We start from the raw sequence: 19,670 nt of genomic DNA, 5'->3' as shown, positions 1-19,670 counted from the left end.
TTCTCTTCTAATTGTTTTCTAGCTTCATACCATTGTAATCAGAGAATGTGCTTGATATGATTTCAATCTTCTTAAATTTGTTGAGACTTGTTTTGTGGCCTAACATAGGGTCTATTCTGGAAAATGTTCCATGTGTGCTTGAAAAGAATGTATATTTTTCTGCTTTGGGGTGAAATGTTGTAAAAATCTCAATTAAATTATTCTTGTCTGATGTGTCATTTAAGGCCGCTGCTTCCTTGTTGATCTTCTGTCTGGATGATCCATCCATCGATGTTAATGGAGTGTTAAAGTCCCCTACAATTACTATATTACTGTTCTCTCCCTATTTGTCCATCAATATTTGCTTTATCTATTTCGGTACACCTACGTAGGGTGTGTAAATGTTTATAAGGTTTATACCCTCTTGTTGGATTAATCCCTTTATTATTATTCAGTGTTCTCTTTGTCTGATATAAGAATTGCTAACCCTGATTTTTTTTTCATTTCCATTTGTATGAAATATCTTTTTCCATCCCTTTACTTTCAGCCTGTATCTGTCTTTTGCTTTGAAGTGGGTTTCTTATAGATAGCATGTGCATGGTTCTTGTTTTCTTATATATTCCACCACTCTATGTCTTTTGATTGGAGCATTTAATCCATTTACATTTAAAGTGATTACTAATAGGTATGCCATTTTATTATGATTATTCATACTTATGATCTTTTTTCCCCCTTCTTCTTAACCAAGTCCCTTTAACGTTTCTTGTATAATACTGATTTGGTGATGATGAACTCCTTCAGCTTTTTCTTGTCTAGGATAGAACTAAATTTAATGTTAATCAAAATTTTTCTTCTTTCATTTACTACCACATATTATATCAAAGCTATTAAGAATTGAAAAAGCCATTATTAATTAAAAAAAGATTATGGTTCTCACCTTAATGTTTTTAATCCTTTTCAATTGGACACTTTTTATCAAGGCTAAAAACTTTAAATAACGAATAACAGTGATTCACTGTTGTTTTTTGGCCTGAATATTAGTCCAACAACTTAGTTCAGTGCATAGCTTTTGGAATAGATATAATATGACATTTAAAAATTTTAAATTACTCATATATGTGCAATTTCAGATCCTTTCAATATTATTGAAACACTCAGTAAAGAAATGTAAGTCTACACTTAGGAAACTGTGGTGTATTTTGTTTATATTATACTGAAGAGAAATCCCATAATAGGGTTATCAGAGATATTCTTTTATGAATTGGCCATAAAAATTATATTAGCTTGTTGCAGAATAAGCAGAGCCACAAGTAAACAAATAAGACTATAAACTTCAAAAAACATTGAACAGATAGCAAAAATCAAGTATTCTCTAAACACTGATTTTAAAAATTACAATGAAGTTAGTTATTGAAGTTAGTTACAAAGAACAGTTATTAATACCTCTGTATCTATGTACCCAATAATACAGCAGTGAAGAGCACAAACCACAGGAAAAGGGAAGATAACTAGACAAAAACATACTACTAATAAGACACTTTAAAAAAACATTCTCAAACCAAGATAGATCAAGTAGACAAAGTTATTACAAATATAGATCAAGACAACAGATGCTTTAGATATACTTTAGAACCTGAAAACCAAAAAGTAAAAAGAACACCTTCTTTTCAAGCACATGAGGAAAATTCAGAAAAATTAACCATATCTTAGATCATCAGATTAGAAAAATAGAAATATAAAGAGTAATAACATTAAAGGTTTTTTTAATGAAAAGAACACATACATAAAAGCAAACAAAATGTTCTGCAACCCAAAGAATTTAAAACATTCCATTAAACAATTATTGGATCATAGGCAAAATCCAAACCTGAAGTGAGGATTTCTTGAAAATAATGATAATGAAAACATGACATGTGAGATTCATGGAATTCAGCTAAAGCAGTTATCAGAGAAAAGTTTATAGCATTAAACACTAATACAAAAAAAAAAGGAAAATAAATAAATGCTCAATAAACTCCACAAAGGAATACAATAAACAAAAGAAGGAATTAACAAAGAAAAACCAGAAATAAATGTGTTAGAAAAGAGAAAGAACTAATATATAAATCTAAAAGCTGATTCTTTGAAAATAAACCACTGCTAGCCTAATGAAAAAAAAAAAAGGAAGTAAAAGTATTCAAAATCAGCTATGACAAAGGGAAAATAGCCATTAGAAGAAAAATGACGAAAAACTTAAGATTTTTTTCACACAACTCTGCAAACAAGTTTAAAAACCTAGAGTTAGGCCGGCCCGGTGGCTCAGGTGGTTAGAGCTCCATGCTCCTAACTCCGAAGGCTGCCGGTCCGATTCCCACATGGGCCAGTGGGCTCTCAACCACAAGGTTGTCAGTTCAATTCCTCAAGTCCCGCAAGGGATGGTGGGCAGCGCCCCCTGCAACTAAGATTGAACACGGCACCTTGAGCTGAGCTGCCTCCCGGATAGCTCAGTTGGTTGGAGCGCGGGCTCTCAACCCGGTTGCCAGTTCAATTCCTTGACTCCCGCAAGGGATGGTGGGCAGCGCCCCCTGCAACTAAAATTGAACATGGCACCTTGAGCTGAGCTGCCGCTGAGCTCCTGGATGGCTCAATTGGTTGGAGTGCGTCCTCTCAACCACAAGGTTGCTGGTTTGATGCCCGCAAGAGATGGTGGGCTGTGCCCCCTGCAACTAGAAAATGGCAACTGGACCTGGAGCTGAGCTGCACCCTCCACAACTAAGACTGAAAGGAAAACAACTTGAAGCTGAACGGCACCCTCCACAACTAAGATTGAAAGGACAACAACTTGACTTGGAAAAAAGGCCTGGAAGTACACACTGTTCCCCAATAAAATCTTAAAAACAAACAAACAAAAATCTGGAGTTAAAAAATATTTTACTATGAGGGACGTGGACTACCTGGAAAGTATTACAGCGTTATTTGAAAGTAGAATTGAATTAGTTGTAAATGTACATTGCAAACTCCAGGGCAACAATGAAAAAAAGTAAAAATAACAAGTAGAATTACATGCTAAAAGAGAGAAAAATAATGTAAAATATTCAATTCAAACCATAAAAGGCACAAAAAGAGTGGAAGAAGAAAACATCAGAACAAGGAAAAATGGTAATAAACCAAAAACAGCAACAAATATAGGTGTTAATTCAACTATATCAATAACTACTTTAAACATCAATGGACCAATTAAAACACAGAGATCTTCATAATGGATAAAAAACAAGGCCCAACTATACATTGTCTACAAGAAACCAAACTCTAAATATAATGACGCATATAGATTTAAAAGAAAGGGATGGAGAAAGATACACTGCTAATATTAATCAAAAGAGAGTGGGATGGGAGTAGCTGTATTAATTTCAGACAGAGCAGACTTCAGAGCAAGGCAAGTTACCAGGGACAAAAAGGGCCATTCCATAATGATAAAGGGGTCAATTCTAAAGGGGATATAACAATCCTTCATATACGTATGTGTCTAAAAATAGAGTGTCAAGATACGTGAGGTAAAAACTAATATAACTGCATAATCCATTATTATACTTGGAGACTTTAACACATCTCCATCAGAAATGGATAGATCCGCCAGGCAGAAAATCAGCAAGAACACAGTTGAACTCAAGAGCACCATTAATCTACTGGAGATAACTGACATCTATTGACTACTTCATCCAACAGCAGCTGAACACACATTCTTCTCAAGCTCACATGAAACATTCACGAAGATAGACCACATTCTGAAACATAAAACACACTTTTAGAACAGAAATCATACAATGTCTACTCTCAGACCACAATGGAATTAAACCAGAAATCAATTAACACTAGATAGCTGAAAAATCCCAAAATATATGGCGATTAAACACTTCTAATTAACACATGGGTCAAAGAAGAAATCTCAAAAGAAACTTTTAAATATTTCAAACTAAATGAAAATGAAATAAAACTTACCAAAATTTGTAGTATAACAGTGAAAGCAGTACTTAGAAATTTATAGCATTGAATGCATATAGAAAAGATCTCAAATCAATAATCTAAGCCTTCATCTTAGAAAACTGGAAAAAGACAAGCAAATTAAAGTAAGCAGAGGAAAAGCAATAATAAAAATTAGAGCAGAAATCAATGAAATTGAAAACAGGTAATCAACAAAGCCAAAGCAGGTTCTTTGAAAAGATCAATGAAATTGATAAGCCTCTAGCCAGGCTAACTAAGAAAAAAAGAGAAACATAAATTACCAATACTAGAAACAAAAAGGAGACATCATTATAGATTCCCAAGAACTTTAAAAGGATAATAAAAGAATACTACGAACATTATGCCCATAAATTTGATAACCTACATGAAATGGACTAATTTCTTGAAAGATACAATCTGCCAAAACTTACATATGAAGAAAAACAATCTGAGTAGGCCTATAACTACTAAAGAAATTGAATCAGTAATTAATAAACTTTCAAAACAGAAAACACCACTCATACATGGAATCGGAAAAGAAATGATAACCGATTCTCTACAATCTCTTAAATAGATCCAGGATGGAGGTAAGGATAAATATCAAAGACTAAAGAAATTCTCCATTTGAAGATAAATCATTGGGTGGAAGTGGGGCAGGAAACAGAAGCAAATGACAAAAAAAATTATAACCCTTTGAAAAATATTGGACAAAGGAAAGGGAACATCATTCTGAAGTCTCAAAAGAAAAACCTCTGAAAATTACTTATTATAGAACCAGAAAAGGTCATTAAAATGATAGGTTAAAAAAATACATTTTTAAAAATATCACACACATCAGTTGAAACATTATTCCAATGGTTTCAATTTCACATATGAGAGCAGATTAACAGAAATTATTCAAGACTTTAGAAACAAAGATCATGAAAAATACTGCAGATGGATGGTGGGTAATGATTGCTTAATAATGTGAATATACTGAATGCCACTGAAGTGCACACTTAAAAATGTTTAAAATGGTACATTGCATATTTTATAATTTTAAAAATTAAAAAAAGATCAATACATACACAATAAATTTAAACCACTGCCCATTTGCTCTAAAATTGTAGGTTAGCAAAGGGATGTTCAGTGCATCTCTAAATCCTAAACTAGATATCTTCCTACAGTGATGAATTATTTAATCCTTTCATGAACGCAACCACAAATCTTCTAAGACACAGAGATCTCCTATAGCACACACATGCCCCAATCACCAACATATGCTGAATATTCTTCCCATCTGACTATAATCAGGGGCCTAATTTTGCTTTCAAAGCTAATTGATCTTTGTGCTCAAATTACATACTTGTAAAGTAACAAGTCTTGAACATAGAAGAAAACAATTCAATTACTTCATTTGAAAAATTCTACCGTGTTTCCCCAAAAATAAGACCTAGCTAGACCATCAGCTCTAATGTGTCTTTTGAAGCAAAAATTAATATAAGACCCAGTCTTATTTTAATATAAGACCAGGTATAATATAATACAATAATATAACATAATGTAAGATCAGGTATTATATAATTAGTATATTATATTACACTAATTATATTATACTTAATATAAGACCGGATCTAATATAATATAATGTAATAATACCGGGTCTTATATTAATTTTTGCTACAAAAGACGCATTAGAGCCGGCGGTCTAGCTAGGTCTTATTTTCGGGGAAACACGGTATAGACTGGTTGAAAGTATCTAGTACCATAAAAATGTAGTACATTATTTCATAATGTTTCAAAATAGCATATTATGTCAGCAGTGCTGTAAACAGTGCCAAAATTGATTGTCCATGATGATTTGAGCCTAGTATTCAAAAAGGGCACAAACCAACTCTCTCTCCTCTCCATCTTAGTTACTGGCTCTTTGGTCATCAAATTCTATTGACTCTACCTCAAATAAGCCTCTGATTGTGTTAAATTCAGTTCCATTGTGTTAAGTCTGGTTCAAACACCTAGACCAGCCCTTTCCAATATAAATATAATGCAAACCACGTATGTGCTTTTAGAGATTTTCTTTTTGCCACATTAAAAAGAAACAAGGGGGCTGGCCCGGTGGCTCAGGCGGTTGGAGCTCCGTGCTCCTAACTCCGAAGGCTGCCGGTTCGATTCCCACATGGGCCGGTGGGCTCTCAACCACAAGGTTGCCAGGTTCGATTTCCCACAAGGGATGGTGGGCAGCGCCCCCTGCAACTAATGATCGAACACGGCACCTTGAGCTGAGCTGCCACTGAGCTCCCGGATGGCTCAGTTGGTTGGAGCATGGGCTCTCAACTACAAGGTTGCCGATTCGACTCACGCAAGGGATGGTGGCCTGTGCCCCCTGCAGCTAGCAACGGCGACTGGACCTGGAGCTGAGCTGCGCCCTCCACAACTAAGACTGAAAGGACAACAACTTAAAGCTGAATGGCACACTCCACAACTAAGATTGAAAGGACAACAACTTGGAAAAAATCCTGGAAACAATACACACTCTTCCCCAATAAAGTCCTGTAAAAACAACAACAACAACAAAAAAAAAAACAAGAAACAAGGAACAGGTAAAATTAACATTTTGATAAAATATTTTATTTAACCCAATATATTCAAAATATTGTCAATGTAACGTAAGAATTATTAATGAAATATAAGACTTTTTTTTCCATACTAAGTCTTTGAAATTCAGTATGCATTTTACATTTATGGTATATCTCAATTCAGACATTTCAAATGTTCAACAGCCCCACTGGACAGTTCAGACCCGAGACCACCATGGCTTCTCAATACTGGCTGCACATCAGAATCGCTTTTCATTTAATTCAGTAAGTGAGCTTTGACTAGTTCCAGGGTCTGGAGGTGAGCTGGTGAACAACATAGATCTCTTCAGCCCTCATTCCACATGCTACATAATTCCTACACTCTTGGCCCACAGCTTCACAACTTCTCAAGCGCAGTAGTCCTCTAAAACTCCTCATGATTGTGGTTTTTACCTCTTCTTGGACATTTACCCCTCCCCTCTTTCATCCCATTTATCCTTCAACACTCAGTATGAAACGTCATTTCCCTCTGTAAAGGGCTCTATGGTTCCCTGGGCAGTTATTTATTATTCTCTCCATTTGCTCATTTCTCTCCAACATACTATCACACTCCACAAAATTACAATTTACCTACTTATGAACTTCTGTCTCCACAAGGTCAGGGGTTACCAATCTCATAACTCAGACACATTAGAGTTGAGGTCAGTAGCAAAAAGGAGTGGAATTAGTTTGTGGAAAATTACACATATTATCTCAACCATGTTGTTATCTATAATCTAGTTGCCCCTACCTAAAGTAAATCTAATTTTCCAATAGAAATTCTTCACATGAAGATCAAGAATCACATGTATTGCGCTAGGAATGTATCATAGAGATGATCAGTGATATAAGAAATGATATCCTCTCATATCACTCAAAATAATTAATACCCTGGCATACTAGCTTATTAACAGTTTTCTCTAAGTTTGGATAGTGAATTCCTTAAAACCTGGCCATTCTTGAATCTTGTAACTCTATCCCTTAGGTGTGCATGAAGCTCAGTGCCTTCAGGGGCTTTCTAATCGAGGGAAAGCAAGAATCAGGTTTCAAGTTTCTTCTCTACCAAACTGATATGATGAATATACAAACCTTTATGATCAACAACACAGTTACACTTAGATACCTGTTAACAACCTAAATCTCCGCTAATGTCCATCTCCTATTAATAACCTAAAACCAATTTATATTAGACAGAAAAGACTAAGAGCTATTCTAATACCATTGCACACTGTTTATTAAGCTGTCATGGAATAGTCATGTTACTTGTTTTACATATATTTTCTTCAGAGCAACACACTGATATAGCTATCACCTCTATTTTACAAATCAGGAAACTGACAGTAGAATTAAATAATGCCTAAAGTAATGTGTTCAGAATATGAATTCCAGATGTTTGCCCTTTATAGTAACTACAGTCCATGTAGTAGTGCGCTGGAACCAGTTCACATTAACTCATAAGAGCCAACTGTTAAATTTGTAAGAACTGTGTAAGCCATTGCTAAACAAAGCTATAATTAAAAATTAAATTACATAAACAATTAAACTAATAATTAAAAAATAATTACTCAAAACTCACTTCCTAAATATTTAAGTATATTTTACTCTTGTGGTTATATCTATTATATGTATGTATGTATGTATGTATGTATGTATGTATGTATATGTGTGTGAGAATACTATATAACGGTGTGAAAATGAGTATCTCTTCCCAACTCTGTATTCAGTGCCATCACTTTGGTAGCTTGAAACTGTCATGAAAGTATTTACACCAAAGAAACTGGTGAATCCTACAAAGCATGGCTTTCTTTTTTCTTTCCCTGAGTGGCTGTTAAACATTCATCAGCAAACGACGAAGTCCATTCATTATACTGAATTAATAGGTTATTTCAAAATGCAATACACATGTTCAGCCCCTACTCAGAAATTCTAATTCAGTAGATCAGGGGCAGAATATCTGCATGTGTATTTTGGAAAAGACCATCACTTCTCCAAAAGATTTTTTACATACTATTATTTAAGATTTACAAAATGGTATTATACATCATATAAGATGTTAGAAAGATACATATGGAAAACTGCATTATTTTAGGTTACCAAAAGTAAGTCTTTATAAACTATAATGTAAAACTGTGACACAGCTTATTTTTTTTATCAAGGATCAAAAATAGCCATAGAAAAGCTTCTATATATCTTTAATTATCAAAGAGGTTGCTGCTTATACAATTCAATAACTTTCATAAAAAGACTATAAAGTGACAACTAGATATCTACATGAAAAAGAATGAGATTGCATCCTTACCTGATACCATAAAAAATTTAACTCAAAATGGATCAAAGATTTAAAAATATAAGAGCTAAAGCTCTAAGATTCTTTGAAGAAAACATAGGCATAAATCTTTTTGAACTTGAATTAGACAATAGTGTAAATATGATACCCAAAGCAAAAGAAACAACAAAAATTTAGATGAATTGGATTTCGTCAAATTAAAAACAATTGTGCTTTAAAGGACACCATGAAGAACATGAAAAGGTAACCCATAAAATGGAAGAAATTTCTGCAAGTTATATACATGGTAAGGAACTTGTATCTAAAAAAATATTTTAAAAAATCTTATAAATCAACAATAAAAATATAAACCAATTAAAAAAGGGAAAACGAATCCCTTCGGGCAAGGGAAGAGAAAAAGTAAACATGTGGGGTTACATCAAACTAAAAAGTTTTTTCACAGCAAAGGAAACCATTAATAAAACAAAACAGGATCCTACTGAGTGGGAGAAGATATTTGCCAATGATATATCCAATAAGGGGTTAATATCCACAATTTATTAAAAAACTCACTCAATTACAAAAAAACAAACACCCCAATTAAAAACTGGGCAGAGGACACACAGAGACATTTTTTCTGGAGGACATACGGATGGCAAACAGACATAAAAAAATGCTCAATCTCACTAACCATCAGAGAAATGCAAGTAAAAACCACAATGAGATATCACCTCACCCCAGTCAAAATGGCTATCATCAATAAATCAACAAACAAGTGTTGGAGAGGATGTGGAGAAAAGGAAACCCTGTGCACTGCTGGTGGATTGCAGATTGGTGCAGCCACTGTGGAAAACAATATGGAGGTATCTCAAAAAACTGGAAATGGAACTACCTTATGAGCTAGCAATTCTACTCATAGGTATCTATCTGGAGAAATCCAAAACTCTAATTCAAAAAAATTTACACACCCCTATGTTTACTGCAGCACTATACACAATAAAAAGACATGGAAACAACCGAAATATCCATTGGAAGACGACTGGATTAAGAAACTGTGGAACATTTATACAAAGGAGTATTGCGCAGCCATAAAGAAGAATGAAATCTTACCATTTGCAAAACTATGGATGGACCTAGAGAACATTATGCTAAGTGAAATAAATCAGACGGAGAAAGACAAATATCATATGATCTCACTTATAAGTGGAATCTAAAGAAAAGAATAAATGAACGAACTAATCAGCAACAGTCTCAGAGATATAGAGGAAAAACTGAGGGTTGCGAGATGAGGGGTGGAGGGTGGGGATGAAGGAGAAGGTGAGGTGATTAGAAAGCACAGTCGGTAACCACAAGATTGCCACGGGGATATGAAAGTCAGTTTGGGGAATATAATCAATAATATCGTAAAGATTTTGTAGGGTATCCAATGGACACTTGTCATATTAGGGAGACCACTTCAGGGATGGTGTAGATGCCTGATCACTGCACTATACACCTGAAGCTGAACAATAATGAATGTCAACCATAATTTTATACACACACACACACACACACACACACACACACACGGTCACAAGATCTGGAGTACAGCATTGGGAATAGAGACAGTGGAAATGTAACGGCTGTATACGATGTCAGAGGGGTAATAGATTGGGGGAGGGGGTTATCACTTTGTGAGGGAGATAAATGATAAATGTATAACTACTACATTGTTTTGTACACCTGAAAACTAAAAAAAAAAAAAAAAAAGAAGGGATAAAAGATCTAAATAGACTTTTCTCCAAAGATATACAGCCAGCCAATAAGCACATGAAAAGATGCTCGACATTATTAGCCATCAGGGAAATACAAATCAAAACTACAATGAGACACCACTTCACAAACACTAGGATGGCTGTAATCAAAAGTTAGATAATAACAAATGTTGACAATGATGTGGATAATTGGAAACCTCATACACTGCTGGCAAGAATGCAAAATGGTGCAGCTGCTTTGGAAAACATTCTGGCAGTTCTCCAAAGGTTACACATAGAGGTTTGAAAGGGTTAAACCATATGACTCAGTAATTCCACTCCCAGATATAAACCTAAGAGAAATGAAAAATATATCCACACAAAAACTTGTATATGAAAGTCCGTAACAGCATTATTCATAAGAGCCAAAAAGTAGAAACAACTCAAATGTTCATCAACTGATGAAAAGACAAACAAAATGTGATTTATCAATACAATGGAATATTATTTGACAAAAACAAGGAATAAAATACTGATAGACCCCATAATCTTTCATGAACCTTGAAACACTATGCTAGTCACAAGAAACCACATATTGCATAACTCCATTTATATGAAATATCCAGAACAGGTAAATCTACAGTGACAGTAAGTTGAATAGTGGTTGCCTGGGGATTGTGGTCAGTTGGAAGAATGGGGGCTGACCATTAAAGTGTATGGAGTTTCTTTCAGAGATGATCAAAATGTCCAAAATTGACTGTGGTGATTACTCTGAATATATGAAAAATCAATAAAGTGTACACTTTAAATGGGTGAATTGTATGGTATGTGAATTATATCTCAACAAATCTGTTACAAACATACACAAGAGTGTGATAAATTTCTTGGGGGAAAAATAGCTCGGAAAAAGATTTCCATTCCTGACAAACATCTAGTTTCTTTTATTGAATAAACTACAACAGAAATTGTGTTTCTCTTTTAGCTTAATTGCCAGGGAATTCATCACTAAATTTTGTGGTCACATGTGCTTTTCTTCACCTAAGCTTTCTAGTTCTGTTTCTGTCACCACCATATACTTTGGTTTCACTGTTATAATTTAAAAGTGTCTACTTTAAGCCATTTAAATTATTCTTTGAAGCAGGCAGGATATGACAGCTGGCTGAACTCTGAAAACTTAAGAATATGTTTAGATACTCATGATGCCCACCAAGGTATAGAAACTTTATGAAGTTCAGCTTGAGCTCTGCCAACAAATTTCCTTCATTGTTATTACCACCAAGAACTCAAACAATCAGAGAATTATGAGTTTTGCCAGAGGACTGTTTTCCTGTAAATTACATTATCTGTGTAGAACATCATAATGCAATATTATACATTTACCATATACTTAGCACAAAAGATAATATTTAATAGCACAAAAGATAATATTTAAAATGTAACCTAAATGATAAATCACTACGGAAATTTAATTTTGTTTTGGGAAATTCATTCCTACCCTAACAGGTGAGGATGACTCCTCTGTATTTCGTTTCTGGGACTCAGTGTCCACATCTTGGCGCTTGTTCTTCATTCTTTCTCTAAGATCCCCTGTAGGTCTTTCTGGTGACCTTTGAACCAAAAAACAAAAACAAAACAAAACAGCAAAAATCTATATTTACCTAGCATTTTATAAGAATTTATTTACAGAAATAACTTCCCAAATTTCAATATAATTTTTCTGTCCATGGCTCCTAAAGTTCAGAAAAACTAATTAATTTGTTTCAGTTTAAATACTGACATATGAAAAATATTAGCATCACTTAGAAATTTTCTCCCAAAAACCAATTAAAATTCCATGGGGTGGCAGGTACTGGTAATATCAGTAAGAAACTATGTGTGAGCTGAGAAAAAGCAACTGTAATTAGCAGCTTAATTTGTTTTCTATTAATCAGTATATTAGTTACATTTGAGAGCAAAAAATAGGAAGACAAAGTTTTAAACTACAACACTGCAAAATTAATCTAGAAGCAACAGTGTTATCATCTACATATGTATGTGGATGGATGCAACATCAACAACTGAGAAAACATTTTCTGCATCTTAAGAATCAAAGCAAATATAAGAGCTTTTGAGAGTTGTTCTTTTAACTTTTCTTAAATTTAAAATTATTTCAGAATAAAAATAAAGGATTCATAGCAAGATTTTAGACAGTAATTTTATATTCTGCTGTTTTATATTCTGCTATTTTTATATTCTGCTATTTTTTAATTAAGGAAAACACATTTATATTCAACACTGGTAAGGCTTCATAATTTATACTGGGAATTTGACAAATGGTTCTTCAATTATTTTCACACCATTACTAAGAAAAACAAAGCAGAGATAAAAAACACACTGCCTTTAAAGAATATTCCCAGAGCACCTTTAAAAGAGGGCAATATAAGTTAAAGAATATAGCCACCAAAAAAATGTGTATAAAGATATAAACAAATCACATAAATATTCACATCTATTTCAAGCAATCCTTTAATTTGTCGATCATCAATACAAATCACATGGTTAGTGAAGAAATAATTTCAGTTAATTCACTTTAAAGGATTTCATTAACATTTACGTGTATATTTTACAGATCTATGTTAAATGTTTTAACAGTTGGAAATAGAACTTACTATGAACGAGTACGTAAATCCTTTAATTATAATGTACATGTAAATTTCATTTGCCCTCGTTTCCTTCATACAATAAAAGTTTATTCTAAACTTGTTTCTCTCCTAAACAGTACCTAACAAGAGTACTCTATATACAGCGAATGCTCAATAAATGACTTAAATGTCTTGTGACTAAATAAGCTTATCTCAGATGCATTACTTTTCTTTCCATCTTTGAATCACATTATGAACTATATTTTTCTTCACTACAAAAAAAAGGGGAAAATACACAAATACAAGAGAAGTTATCAGATTCAAAAAACACAAACAAAACTGCAAAATTATAATAAAAAGTCCTTTATTCTAAGTCTAATATGACAACATTTTTTCCATTTTAGACAAATTTCTCTGCCCATTTTCTTCAAAACTATCTCTTGTAAAAAAATTGAGTCAGTTAGTAATAAATTTCAAAGATGAATTAAAGCATATATTAAAAGTGTAGTAATATTAACAAAACATTAAAATTATTGAACTAGTTTCAACGTGTTATACAGGTAATTGTGTTTATACAGGTAATTATAGACTAATTTCGCAACATTAACAGACAGAACAAATGACATTCTAAATACAAATATTCAGCATCACACGTAAACTAAATTATATACATTTAAATGAAGAGAAAGTCAGTTAACGTTAACGGTTTGAATTTTAAATTCTATTAAATTTCAAAATCTATACACACACACACAAATTCATCCAATTAAAATAAAAATCTCCAAAAGCTAATGTTCAATTTTTATACTGTTACTGTAGTCAAAGCTATCAGCACACTCAATTTTAGAACTAGGTAAACTATTTGTTTACCAATCAAGTTTAAACTCTTTTTGTAACAATCTTTAAGTATGCTACATTTTTAAACACCATAACAAAATTATCATGAGGGAACCAAAAGAAAAACATCTTTATTAGGAAAGTTTAATTTAGCTTTGCCTCTATTAAAGGCAAAATGATGTTTTAAATGGGTAGCATATTTATCCTTGTATAAATACACATTTCATTTACCTTAATACATTGTGATAAGGGATTTGGCAAATGCATTTTAACCTTCAGTGCTTGCATTAGAATATCATTTGTCATTAAGATTTGAATTTAGAACATCTTAAAAAGCTAAAATTATATCCTATTTAAATTTTGATATTTTAAGAGTTGAAAATAGCCTCTTACTAAAAATAAATCCATGAAATTCTGCTGCCTTAAGCAGCCCTTTAATACATAATCGGGGAGGGGAGGAATAAGCCCCACATAACAAGATCTACTGTCGAAACAAGTAAATAGTGAGAAAATAATTTTAAAGCAAACATTTTATTAATCTTGAATTTAGCTAAAAAGATCTTGTTGATCTGACTGTATAGTGATAAGACTACCACCAAAATAGAAAATCTAACCAAATATATGGTTGTGGTTCAGATTTTTGAACTAGATTAAAAAAGCCATGTTTTAATAGCATATGAACAATTCAAGTTCTTGATTTACCTTCTGTAATTGCTGCTATAACCTTTACCACGGGGTGAAGGGCCATGTACGAATCTGCATGAGTTTCCATAGAGGCAGTTGCCAGTCTTCAGCCAGTTACGGCACTGTGTCTAAGAGACAGATATTACTATGTAAATTTCATATTTATTCATACTTATTTCTGGACAAAAGATGCTAGGACAAAATTAAAATAAATGATATCAAAATTCCAGCTAACCTGTAATATACATTACTCCCCAAATAATAAAAACATCAGTTAAAAAAAAAAGAAAAACCCATAAACCCTATCACCCTCACCCTTTTCACTCCTTTTTACGAAACACATTTTAAAAAATTTACTGAACCAACATCCCTACAATACAACCTGTTCACCTTTATAATATAATTCAGTATTTCAAGAACAGGATTGCAAGAGAGAACCCCTGTGACTGTAGTAGTGACAACTCACCTCTGCTGTAGTGCCAGTGCTGGGTCCGAGCCTCTCAAACACACTGGGTCTTCGGGATGTGCTATCAGATATGGTCTTGGTATTTTCCACTGTGACCTTCCTTCTAATTTTTGACATTTTGTACTACTTTAACCAAAAAAGAGAGAGGCAAAACTGTAAAATTCTTCTATTTGAAATAATGAGCCCATAACTTACAAGTAGATCAAACTGTAGACAATACTGTAAAATTACATGGGATTTTCCTCAGGAGAAAAAAAGGCATAGGAAAGGTGACAGGTAAACACAAGTTATCTTCTAAGATACACATTATTAGTCAATTTATAACTTTGAAATCTGTTGGCTAGAATTTTATCTCTTCTGCAGAGTGAATAAGATCCTGACACAGTTTTCACAGTACATTCAACCTCAGAAAACACACGATTCGTTCCTAAGTTCCTTATGCAGGTATTTCAAAATTTAGTAGCTATCTTTTAAGGAAAAGTTGTACTATCATTCTCCATCAATTGGTTAACTGAAAAAGAAAGCTACGTTAAAAAAAAGGGGGGAAAATAATTTTACTAACCAATGTCACCCCAATTAATTTAATAAAAATTTTTAAAAATCAGTTTAATTTTGTAATTTGAAAAAAATGGGAAAATAAAATCAGGTGAGAATTTTATTGATAGAAGTTATGTTTTATTCAGTTTAAGTGACATTAGTTATGTTCCAAAAATCAGCTAGGGAGAAAAATGAATACTATTTAAATATTTTCTCTCTCTTACAGAAGTCAAAAACAGTTTAATCAAGTATATTTATTTTCCATTAATACAATTAAAAGAAAAACCCTCAATTTTGATGACTTTCTTTCAAAATAGAACAGGCTTTAGAACTCAAAAAACTGAAGGTGTTTCTGTAATCTATACTACCCTGACATAAAACTCAAAGGTTCTAAAAATGATAAAAAGGCTATTTTCCCATTACCAGCAACAAGAAAGACATTGTAAAAATACTAAAGTAAATAAAACGCTAAAAACTAAAACCATAGTAGAAAATTAACCCAAGTATATAATAGGTAATTCAACTGGAAATAAAAATATCAGTTGTATGGTATAAAAAATAAAAATAAAACTTGTATGGTACACGTTAGAAAACAATATCAAATTCTAGATCAAAAATAACCTAGAGAGGATACTACTGTAGGAAGTAGGTAGTACGCACTGCCTAAAAGAAAAAGTAAACAATACCACACTTTATACAATCTAAATATTAGTTGAAATTTATTAGAGGTGAAAATTAGTTACTAGAATGAACGATGGCAGCTAAAAAAAGTTCCATTTGGTATAGAACTGGAAGTTCACCAATGTTCTTTAATGTTTTTCAAAGTAAAGGAATATCACTTGAAAGGAAATTAAATCATGGTAGTACCAAATCAAAACTAAAACTTATGAAAAAATTATAAACAATGTTTGAACAGTTAAGTTAGATATTTCTTTTCAGGTCACATTTTAAAAGGATCCAAAGAATAAGGACAATATTTGAAAAATGAACAAAGATAATGAGCCAAGAGGAAAATATGAAATGATAAAATATGGCAGCTTTAAATCAGAAAAATGTATATGCTTATTCTTTAATATGAAATGTAATCATTATTTCAATAGTAATTTTTAGCAATTCAAAGTTAGAAAACAACTTTAATTAAAAATTTTTTAAAACTAGTGTAGAGTGTCACATAAATGAATAACAATTTGCTCAACATAAAATCACTAATGTATCAACTATACAATCAATCTTACATACTGGAGTTAGTATTGTAAGGTAATTAATTTAACTTTTCTTGAGCTCATTCTCAGCCCAAATGTGAATTTACAGAGGAAAAGTTGGTAAATTTTTGCATGTCCATTTGATTTAGTGAACATAAAGAACTAAAAGCCAATATATGTAGAGCTGAGAAAGAGCTTCTAGAAAATATAGAGCTTTGATTAACTGAGAAAACCACTTTTTTTTACACAATTTATAACTGAGCAGGATTTGATAATATGTCACAAAATATATAGGAAGTTAGAATAAAAAGAAATTTTAAGAGTTTCATTTTGTTAGTATAAATATTAATAGATTACATTGTAATCCTCACTCATAAATTTTAAAAATATTTATTAATAAACTTAAAATTGAATGAGTTCTAAAAGTTCCTTATTATTAATTATCTAGAGCTTGAAAAACAGGAACACCATCACACCATCACACCACATTGCTTCAAGAAAACTAACACTAACCTTACATTTTTTTATCAATTGAGATGGTTAGTTCTGCCGGCCAAACACCTATCCCTAACATGCCCTCACTCCCAACACACCCACTCCAAAAAAGTCAATGGTAGTGTTTTCCACAGTTGAGGCAACAAGCTATTTATTATTACACTGGAAACACTGGTAATCTACCATCTCCTTTCCTGTTTTTTTGAGGGCTCCAGGTATTAATTCTTGATTCTCTTCCAGCACTGTAATCTGTTGCCTCGCTCAGCACTTCTCTCCTCCTCTGACCTACTGTGGGAAAGTATAGACTCACTGCTTTTCTGCAATCCCAGATCCCTACCAGACTTCAAAGGGTTTGGACTGCTATGTCAAGGACAATCAAGTAAGGACTAATGATTCCTTCTTACCCCTCTGCTCCTATTCTTGTCAGTAAAAACGTTCCTTCATACAAAGACAACTGCTTTTACAGGTGACATCAAGAACTATTCAAGATTTACCTATGTAGGGCGGCTGGTTGGCTCAGTGGTTGAAGCGCAGCGCTTGTAACACCAAGGTCGCCGGCCACATGGGCCAGTGAGCTGCACCCTCCACAACTAGATTGAAAACAAGGACTTGACTTGGAGCTGATGAGTCCTGGAAAAACACACTGTTCTCCAATATTCCCTAATTAAAAAAAAAAATTCACCTATGTAGTGATTATCCTAGGAATTTTACTTCTAACTACTGTTGAGTCCACCAAATTAGGGAAGAACAGCAATGAAGTAAAGATGTATTTTCCTCTTTTCTCAGGGAGTCCAACAGTGTCAAACCTTGACCAAAATGGCAATCAATTTAAGTACCAGGTCTAGGTTATAGGAGGGTGCTAGAGTTAAAAAAATAAAACAACAAAATAACAGAGGCAAAAAGAAATTGGAGTTTCCTAACTGAAAGAAAGAATTCTTCTATCTATGTACCTAGGAACCTCTATCAGCAGTAACAATAACAAGTTATCTAAATATTGTTACTAAAACAATCATGATTTTGCATCAATAAAATGCTTTATGCTTGCCAAGATTACAAAATACAGTATTTTAAATCCTATCTGTCTAAATATAAACACATAATCTAAAATACACCAAAAAAGCATTTACTCATACACAGTAATAAATTAATTTAAACCTGTTACCAACTAATGTGACTTAATTAGAATTTTTAATCTAAAAATTTGGGCCCACAAAGGAATAAAATGCAGATTTGACTGAGGGGGGGAAACATTTTAAATTATTAGGTTGGTGCAAAAGTAATTGTGGTTTTTGCATTTATAACCCTTTAAACTGCAATTACTTTTGCACCAATCTGATAATCCCTGAACAGGTTTCAAGAAGTAAATACTACAAAGTATAGGAGAAAACTTAAAAACAATAACTTGTAGGTTTTCACTCCAGTTTGGTTTTCAAATTTCTCTTTGGTTTTAAGTTGCCCTCACACTTCCATCCACATCATCATCTTTCCCAAATACCAGCATTATCAAAGCCAGAGTGACACCAATGAAAGTCTATTGAGTTATTTTCCTATTTTTCCTCTCCATTAGCAGATTAAATAAAGATCAGAAGTTTTTATTATATTTTTTCAATTGGAAAAGAAAAACAGGGCATAAAGTTTGAATTTATTAAGACACAACAAAAAGGGTCAATAAATGGGAACGTCTGCCCCTGGAAAACTTACAAATATCATATTTGTAATTCGTACTATACATATGGCAGAGAAAGGAAACACATACACGGGCCTCTTTTAAACAATTATTTCTGAAGCGTAATTACTGAAATCTTGTCAATAAAACATATATCAGTTATAGTATGCTTACTTCAATCCTTAATTACATCCTTTTGAGGGCTCGTCATGCCATAGCAAAAATAAAAGCATAAACCACTTCAATCTAATGAGTAGCATCATAATATTAGTAAACTGTCAAATAATGAAGCAATGAAAACTACACAGATGTACTAACTGGTAGTACAATAAAACCCTATCCACTGAGGTTCTAAAATTAAAAGGTTGTTATGTTAAATATTTGTATTTCATATTTTTTAAAGAAAAAAGTTAAGTTTATTTGATGCATAGTCTGGGAGAACTTTTCAAAAAGAACATTCTAAAACAATCTTGCAGATTGCTTGTATATATAGCTAGACTAAAATAATTCCAAACTAAATTCCGAAAAGGACTGACAGAACTAAACTGACTACACAGGTCTGAGCAAGACAATACTGTAGCACTGTGCAGAAAAAACACTTTGCTAAAA

The 19,670-nt window shown here is 32.9% G+C and overlaps 1 protein-coding gene across 9 annotated transcripts in view; it reads right to left on the bottom strand.

The window, feature by feature from the left end:
* Nucleotides 1-19,670, bottom strand: part of ZC3H13 (zinc finger CCCH-type containing 13) — a 94,806-nt gene that overhangs the window by 73,207 nt on the left and 1,929 nt on the right. For 5 of the 9 annotated variants that reach the window (XM_074329985.1, XM_074329987.1, XM_019753546.2 and 2 more), the window contains exons 2-4: nucleotides 15,162-15,287; nucleotides 14,714-14,823; nucleotides 12,049-12,160 (exon numbers count right to left, since the gene is read on the bottom strand). In XM_074329985.1, coding sequence (XP_074186086.1) covers nucleotides 12,049-12,160; nucleotides 14,714-14,823; nucleotides 15,162-15,278 — 339 coding nt within the window. In that variant the 5' untranslated portion in view covers nucleotides 15,279-15,287. Of the gene's footprint in view, nucleotides 1-12,048; nucleotides 12,161-14,713; nucleotides 14,824-15,161; nucleotides 15,288-17,889; nucleotides 18,056-19,670 lie in introns of those variants that run through there. The other 4 variants (XM_074329986.1, XM_074329988.1, XM_074329982.1 and 1 more) reach the window with 3 other exon arrangements.

The sequence above is a fragment of the Rhinolophus sinicus genome, linkage group LG04 (assembly GCF_036562045.2).
Source record: "Rhinolophus sinicus isolate RSC01 linkage group LG04, ASM3656204v1, whole genome shotgun sequence".
Lineage (NCBI taxonomy): Eukaryota > Metazoa > Chordata > Mammalia > Chiroptera > Rhinolophidae > Rhinolophus > Rhinolophus sinicus.
Note: the sequence above shows the minus strand (reverse complement) of the source record. Positions and strands in the feature narration are given on the sequence as shown.